This window comes from Chiloscyllium plagiosum, chromosome 15, assembly GCF_004010195.1.
Source record: "Chiloscyllium plagiosum isolate BGI_BamShark_2017 chromosome 15, ASM401019v2, whole genome shotgun sequence".
Classification (NCBI taxonomy): domain Eukaryota; kingdom Metazoa; phylum Chordata; class Chondrichthyes; order Orectolobiformes; family Hemiscylliidae; genus Chiloscyllium; species Chiloscyllium plagiosum.
In genome coordinates, this window is record NC_057724.1 from 11,977,079 (window position 1) to 11,985,952 (window position 8,874).

The 8,874-nt window shown below is 40.5% G+C and overlaps 1 protein-coding gene across 1 annotated transcript in view; it reads right to left on the minus strand.

Annotated features, from left to right (window-relative positions):
- Nucleotides 1-8,276, minus strand: part of LOC122557106 (nuclear receptor subfamily 0 group B member 1-like) — an 18,191-nt gene extending 9,915 nt beyond the window's left edge. The window contains exon 1 of the mRNA XM_043704425.1: nt 7,650-8,276. Within this exon, the coding sequence (XP_043560360.1) occupies nt 7,650-8,184 (535 nt within the window). The 5' untranslated portion in view covers nt 8,185-8,276. The remainder of the gene's footprint in view (nt 1-7,649) is intronic.
- Between the last annotated feature and the right edge of the window lie 598 nt (nt 8,277-8,874).

Below are 8,874 nucleotides of genomic sequence, written 5' to 3' on the forward strand. Positions count from 1 at the left end.
GCATGTGTAGGTGTGGGTGTGTCTGTGTGGGTATGTCTGTGCATGTGTGGGTGTGCTTATTATCATTCCACAGGATTCTATAATATTTGCCTCCTCCCTGCAAATCCTTATCATATTATCAGATTGCATGGAGCAAAATGAAGTGTAAAACATTAACTCTTTCAGAAACATTACTTTATAGAGCACCTCCCATCTCACCCCTGCCACCAGGTTCTTTTTCCCATTGTTAGCTTTCTACATTTAGGTGAATAGCTAAATTTACGACGACCCCATCTCCTCTAAATCTCTGACTTCACAAATTCAAGTGGTCTAGAGGTTTCACTATTTTCCCCAAGCTTGTTCTCTTTGCTTTGGCATCTTTATAGGTACTTGACTTGAGGAATGATTACCTTAATTGACCTTGTGATATCTACAAATCATGGTATTACTCATTGGGTTAATCTTAATCAATTATTTGTGAATGATTGTTCAAAAAAGGGAAAAGTTTTCTGCCCTGACTATGTACAACTCCTTCAGCTATAAAAATAAGATAGACCACTGATGGTTTATTGACTCATTCCTTTCAGGTCCCTTATCAAATCTGTTATCCTTGACCATACTGCACCAACTGTCATGCCCACTGTTGTCTCTTGTATTAGCAGTTTGCAGCTCTGGCTAACACTGTTCCTTCTTACATACATTACACACATAATCCCATGGACTGAACTGCAGTCACCCTCTTTGCCAGATTGAGAGTTGCAAGTTTATACATTCTGTGAAGCCTAAGTTGGTCAGATCACTGATCTCCCTTCAGAATGCATTAGATATCTTTTCTTATGCTGACAATTCTATGGTATTAACATCTTTTACTGCTTTGTAACTGTGTCTTACTTTGACAAACTTCTGAAAGTGGCCCATAATCTTCCAAATGTCACATTTTTAAAAAATAGATGCATACTGCAATTAAGTTAAACCAGCTGGCAAATGTTTTGCTGCACTTTGGCAATGACCATTCAAAACTTAAGGCAGGTTTGTGTTTGTGAAGCTTCCTTCTTCCATAGCATTGATATTGACTCCTAGTAGCTGCTGTCTAACCTACCCCTTTTGTTGGTTTTTTGCATTTGTCTGTAACGTAATGCATTTGTTGCTGTTCACTGATAAGGTTGGCCTTCTCCCCTCAGGATTTCTCTGTTATTCCTCCTGCTTTCTGTTTCCAGCAGGATCTGAATTGCTTTCTTCAAAGTTAAATCTTCTTTGGACTATAATAAATCTGACAAAGATTCATCAAATATTTGTCAGACAATTCTGTCTTTTATAAATTCTTTACAAAACGTCGCAGACACAGTTTTCCTTTAATCTGTAGGGAATGTATTTATGGATACTGCTGTGTACTGAACTTTTCAGTTATTTCTTGCTCTTTCAAGAACTTTATTTTAAATATATCCTCACTTTGCAATCAAAATAGAGGTTTCCTACTTTTTCATGGGCAAAATCGAGGTTGAATATGAATATAAGAGCATATGAAATAGGAGCAGAAATAAACCATTTGGCTTCTCAAACCTGCTTTATTGATCAATAAAATGTTGGCTGATCTGTTTGTGTTTCAAGTTTCACATTCTCATGTAACTCTGATAACCCATGATTTATCTGCTGAGCAAGAATCTATCCATCTCAGTTTTAAAGAAAATCAGCTTCATCATCTTCTAAGGCAGAGAGTCCCAAAGTCACACAAATTGCTGAGAGCAAAAAAAAAAGCCTTATCTTTGTCATTTCCCACCCTCTGCAGAGCTATAGGGAGAGGCTGAACAGGCTGGGGCTTTTTTCCCTGGAGCGTCGGAGGCTGAGGGGTGACCTTATAGAGGTTTACAAAATTATGAGGGTAATGGATAGGATAAATAGACAAAGTCTTTTCCCTGGGGTCGGGGAGTCCAGAACTAGAGGACATAGGTTTAGGGTGAGAGGGGAAAGATATAAAAGAGACCTAATGGGCAACTTTTTCACGCAGAGGGTGGTACGTGTATGGAATGAGCTGCCAGAAGATGTGGTGGAGGCTGGTACAATTATAACATTTTAAAGGCATTTGGATGGGTATATGAATCGGAAGGGTTTGGAGGGATATGGGCCGGGTGCTGGCAGGTGGGACTATATTGAGTTGGGATATCTGGTCGGCATGGACGGGTTGGACTGAAGTGTCTGTTTTCATGTTGTACATCTCCTTGACTCTATTTCTTTTGTGGGCAAATTAGATAATTTTCCACGTTTCAAAGCCCAATAAAGAATAATGTATGCTTTTCCATAGCATACCCAAATAAAGCCTGTTGTTTTTGATCTTAATATAATCTTGCTGCCTGAACCGTGATTTTAATTATGGATCTCCATTCTTATAGCATCTTCAATAGTCTCCTTACCTTTTTTTCAGTTAGACTCTGTTTACACTTTTAGATAGTGTCTTTGCCACCTATTTTTTCCTTTGCAACATCAGCAGTGCTGCAGTTTAAACTGCACCAGTGCTACTTAATTTCCCTTCTGTAGCCATGCCCTGTTGTGATCTTATTGTGAGCTGCGCCTTCTGACCCTCTCTCAGGCTGTTGATTTCAGAACCATTACTTTATACAACAATCACAGCACAGGAAGAGGACAATTGGCCCTTCAACTCCAAGGCAACCCACTGCAAGAATAATGTAGTAAGCACCACTCTCCCAACTTTTCCCCACAACTCTACAATTTTTTTTCTTTTCAGATGCTTATCTATGTCTATTGAGAATGTTGACTGAACCTGCCTCCATCATACTTTCAGACAGTATGTTACAGACCTGAACTACACTCTCTATAAAAATGCATGTCTTCATGTCAATGTCTTTCTGCCATTATTACATCTCTATGACTCTGGTTAGCCCCCTCCTGATTTTGGACTCCTCGACCAAGAGAAAAAAACTTTCTCCTATAAAGAGAAAAAATGCCATTTCTCCCAACTATTCTGGAAACTAAAATCTCTAAACTTTCAGAAAACTCTTATACTGCTTTTCTGCAGCCTCTCAATCCTTCGTGTCCTTCCTGAGGTGTATGGCCTAGAATTGTACACAGTATTCCAGGTGAGTATTTAGTGAAGTTGCATTATAGCTTCCTTGCCTTAGTAGTCAATGCTCTTATTTAGTAAGCCAGGAATCTCATATGCCTTTTCAACCACTTTTCAGCCTGCCCACTCCTTGGTGTTTCTGCACTACCTTGCTGCACTACCTTAATCATCATTAGATTATCTTGGCTTCCTTTTTCCTCCTATCAAATAATGTAACTTCACATTTTTCTGTGTTTGTTGGTATCCATCAAATACATTCCACCAGCCTCTCTGCATACTTTTGAAGTCTATGATAGCTCCCCCACTCCCACCCCTCCACCCCCACACAATGGTTCATCACATTTCCAAGTCATTTTAAATCCCCTGCAAAATCTGGAATTTAGTATTGATCAAGAAAAGCATTAATCCTAGTACCAACACCTGGACAGCACCATTGTATGTATACCTACCCCCAATCCCAAAGTAACCATTTGCAACTACGATTCTTTTTCTGACTACTCATCTAACTTTGTATTCAAACTGTGTTTAATTCCAGGATCATTAACTCTACTGATAAGTCTACTATGTGCCGCATAATCAAATGTCTTCTGGAAGGTTGTGTTGACCACAACAACTGCATTACACTCATTCCCTTTCACTGTTCCCTCATTAAATGACTTAAATCAGGAAATCGAGGGACATAAGAAGAACAGCGGGAGGTGGGATTTATGTGAAAGATCAGCTATGTTCTTGCTGAGTGTTAGACCAGTCCCAAAGGACCAAATGGCTCATTTCAGCTCCTTTTTTCACATTTCCACATTCAACTGTCTTTCTCATGTTACTTTCACATGTCTCCGAGCTCCAGTCCCAGGCACCATGCACCTCCCCTTCAAGCTGTGCAGGTTTGCCCTACTTAGAAGCTGCACGTACCAATGGTTGCTCCCCAGTGATGCAGCCTGCTTCACGATATGGCTGCACATAGAAACCATGTAAATGATCAAACAGTAGCATGCTGCCGTTATTACATTTAATGGGTATGGATTAATCATGCATTATGACATTTCAATGTCTACTTTCATGGACTGTGCAATTTTAGGCATCTGCACTTTCAAGTCGTCATATTCTTGCCTGTTAGTCCACCAAGGGTGCTTTATGAAATGAATAACAGCATTTTCTTCAGAGCTGATCTCCATCGGTTAGACACATATAGAATTATTTATTTCTGACTTTAGAAGGGAGCTGAAATAACAGCTAAAAGTGATCTCGCCCTGGCTTGACAGACTAGCCTCTCGGACATTTAACAGCCATCAGCTCTCTGGTACCCATTGGGAATAGTGCTCATTACTGGAACGGCATCAAGTCACAGAAGGAAGAGTGCTCTAATGGAGACAGAATTAAAGGTTAGCTCAGAATCTCACTGGGGCCAGGCTGGCAGAACCAGCAGGGTGTGGTTCAGGGCAAGGTAAATGTGAAGCGGGTGCTTTGGGGATTTGACAGACAGAACTTGGACACAGGGAACTGGTAAAGAAGGCAGCACCCCTTCAGCCTGGCCTTCAGTCCACCTGGTGAACTGGGTACGTGGTGCTGGTTTCACCCACCCCAAATAAAGTCCCAGTAGCAGTAGCAAGAAGACTTTAAGTGCCATTAATTAGCAAATTAGGATCTATAATTGACCCACAGACAAGTGGGATGCCCAACACCACCCCATCACTGATGAAGGTGCCTGGTGATGGATTGGTATTTGTGGGTCACTTCAACAATGCCAATTATATGGACTTCCTGTCACATGCCTTCCTGCCCCAAGGCATGCAGTTACTTGCTTGGTTAACAATGGCCTATTCCATTCAGTTATACCTATTACTCAGTGACCTACACGTGAACCTCCCCAACTGCAATTTATTATGAGCTACAAAATGCATCAAAATGCTCCAGGGGTTTATCTCCATTTGTCACACACGTGATGTCATGCTTTGGTTTACTTAATTTGTAAAAGAAAATCAGAAACAACAATAGAAAGGAAAATTCTTTGTGCTGAGTCCATCCCTCCTGAAATCAGATATTTGCAAACAAATATTGCCTTTTAGCTTCAGTGTATTTGGGTCACTTGCCTGTAGGAGGCAACCCTGCTATTATCCTAACATCCAAATATTATAAAGTGCTCTTGATTTAAGCTATTTCAGAGGAAATCCAATAGCAAACACAGAAATTCAAATCAATCCTATCCACCACTCTATGCCTGAGTACATCATCTTTGAAAATAAGAATTAGATCAGTTTGGTTGTGGTTGACTCAGTATGAAGTCAGAATATTAACAAGGATGCACTTAGCAATGTATACATGCCCATTATTCTGGGAATTAGTTTAGCTCAGTTGGCTGGATTGTTTGTTTATAGAGCAGGGTGGTACTAATAGTATGAGTCCAATTCCCATCACAGGTTTGAGGTTACCATGAAGGGCTCTCCTTCTCTACCTCTTTCCTGAGGTCTGGTGGCCCTTAGGTTAAATCACCCCTAGTAACCTCTCTATGAGAGAGTAGCCGCTATAGTCTGGTAAGGATATGGTGACAAAACAACAGATATTATTCGGAATCTCCATCCAAAATGTTAGTCTGCTTTTTCTCTTCTACATGACTGACTGAGAGATTTGTTTGTATCTGCAGTAGAATAACATTGGGTATTGAATACATTTTAAAAACGTAGAAGAAGGAGGAAAGTGAGCAGTTCTGAAGAAAAGCCGTGTTGAACTTGAGCCACTCATGTTGTTTGTCTCAGCATGGAGGCTGTCAGATATGCTGAGGTTTGCTAGCATTTTGAGTGTTCTTTTTAAAGATGAGGTTCTGGGTTTCTGCATTTTAACAGCACTGGGGAATCTCTGCAGTATATCAATGTGGTGTTTTGTGGAAAGCACATTTATGAATGTGGTGTTTTGTGGAAAGCACATTTATGAATGTGGTCAACCTGCAGCTGAAGAGAGGGAAGGGGTGAACATCAAGCAGTCAATGATATATTAGAGATATATTTAAGAGACATATGTCTTTCTAGAGATAGAAATGAATAAGAAAAGTGATGAGAAAAGCAGGAATGTGAGGCTGAGAGGCACCAAATGTGGTGCATTTGTTAAGGTGAATCATTTCAACTACAAAAAGCTCTATGTTCTTAAGTAACGTTGATGCAAACTCCCCCCAGACCACGTGATTGCAAACTCTTGTGTTCAACTGGACTCGACACATTCCCCAACTGCTTTTAGGAAAGAATAGTCAAACCTCTCTGGAGTAAACATTCTTTCACAGAAATGTAATGGAAATCTTCATTTCCCTCTATCTAATGCCTGCAAATGTTGGCGGGTTAATTGAAAACTTCAAGATTGAGTCTTTGAGTTAAGGATTTCAAAGGACGTAAAAATTATGTTGCATGCAAATCTCCTTGAATGACAGGGAAGGCCCGAGGAACTAATTAGCCCACTCCTTTTCAGACATTTCTCATCCCGATTTATCACATGTCATCGGGGCTAACCGGTTGGATAACAGTGAGCTTTGATCTTGCACATTCCTCTGCTGGTACACAAATTTATGACTGTAATGTCATCAGAGAGTACCTCATGAAACTAGCTGCCAAGGATCTGCCTCATGATGAATGGGACACCAGTTAAACCAAGCACAGAACAAGCTGTGGCATTTTGCTCAAGTTGCGAGGTTAATTTCGCTCACTTTAACTAGCTGTTAATCTCCTCAGGCAACCTTTGGGATGTTCAAAGTGTTCAAATGTATTAGCATCTTACTGGATATAGTGCAATCCAATAAGTGAGCTGCCAGTCATGATTTTGCATATAGCCTTTGCAGAAAACACTGACACCAGCACGTTTCTGGAACTTCTAAGGTGCCAATCAGTTCTGAAGGCCACCAGTTTGCATCAAGGTTGAACACTTTTGTTCCTTATCAAACAAATTTCACAATATTATGTTGATCAAACTGTCATTGAAGCAAAAACATCTGTCCTTCTTATAAAATTTAAAGCAAACATTTCTGGTAACAATAGTAATGTGTAACTATAGAGCTATATAACTGATTATTTCCAATGTAACATTACAATACAATTACTTTGGTATGTGATGGCAGTCCAATCATTGTACCTCTTTGAAATGTGTTTGAATGTATTTTTATCACTTGAAATTTCAGTCAAGCAATCATAAAGATCTGCATCAATTTTAAGTCCTCAAAAGGTAAAGGAGGATGGGAAATCTGCCAAGTGATAAGAGTTAAACGAAAGCTGACCTTTCTCACCCCCCTCCTCTCTCCCCACTTTTCACCGTCAGCTTCCTCCCCTAACTTGGATTCACCAACTTCCCTTTAACTGAAACATCTTCCCTGCAAGTTTGAGAGTGTCAGCTTATTATATACTTTCAACCTTCCAGTGTCAGATAATTGTTTTTTTTTTCCCCTTCTGCCTTGAATGGCCACTTTCACTGTGAATGAATTTGCTGTTCTCTGCAATCAATGGCAAAATTCATCCTTCTGGAATAATGCTAATGCTTCAACAGCAATTCAAGCATTTTCACCTGAGTTCGCTAAAAACAAAAACCAAAGCTTTGGGTCAGGGGTCTCAATGGGACAGCTCACCTGGACTGAATAGAACGATTCCCTTTAAGTACACATACTCCTTAGTGCTGATATCTATGCTCCAGCACTTAGTTAGGAATGATTTCACTTTCTGCACTTCCGCAGCAGACGGCTCAGAGCTTGTTTTCTCATCAGTGCCTTTTCCTTTCTGGTTCGTTAGAATTTCTTTCAGTATGCTCGTCTTTGATGGTTCAATCACTTCAAAATCCACACCTTCCTGAGCCAAGCCCAGCAGGAAAAGGGCAGCCCAGCAGTTCTCCAGCAGCAGCAGCTGGTCTGGCTGCAGCAGCCCCCAAAAAGAGGGCAGGTTTTTAATAAAGTTCACAGTCTTCAGCAGAACTTCAGAGGCAGCCTTGCAGGCAACGTACGGTGATCCCAGTGCTGCCTTCTCTTTGGATTCGTGCTTGCAGCTGCAGGTGGGTAGACGTGGATTTCTTTTGTGATTTAAGATGTGGTAAAGGATGCTGCCTTGATTCATCTTATCCTTTTCACAGTGACACTTCCTTTGAAGGGCAGAGTTAGAGCTGAACGCCATCGCTCAGTGAGGACAGTAGCACCCTTGTCAACAGCACTGCAAGGAGTATCACTGTTTATGTTCAAGACACAGGACCCTGATAGATCTTTTATACCCTGGCTGCCAAATAACCTTGAACAGCTCTGTAGCAAGTTCCAAGGTTATCACTGAAATAGTGGAGAGGTGGTTATGTGAAAATACAGGCATGGATCAGAGGCAGAGACAGAAAAGTGACATGGATTGCATCTGGAATAACATAAGACGATGCAATTACAAAAGTCAATGTTATAAGTAGGACTCGTTTGCTTTTAGTAATCTCAAGGGCATTGAGATAATGGAGACCCTTATTGGTTGCCTTCAGACACCTAAGGCTAGTTAAAATGAAACAGCTTCATTTCTTTCTGTCTTTCACAATTTCACTTGCAATTAACTTGCATCTGTGTAAAGGTCTGTAAAGAGAAATTCTGAGCCATTTGCTGTCCGAAGACACTGCATTCACTCATTGTAATCGACGTGATGCATTTCTGCAAAGTGAGTATGTGTCATTCTGATGACCCATTTGTCATGTACATAGGCCACACTGCCATCACTTTCTCTACTACACCATTTCGCTTTGCATTCACTAAAATTGATTGACTTCAAAGTTGTCGGAAATGAAAACAGATATGCATTTCGAAACATCTTCCATTACATCACAAATAAATGGTTAAG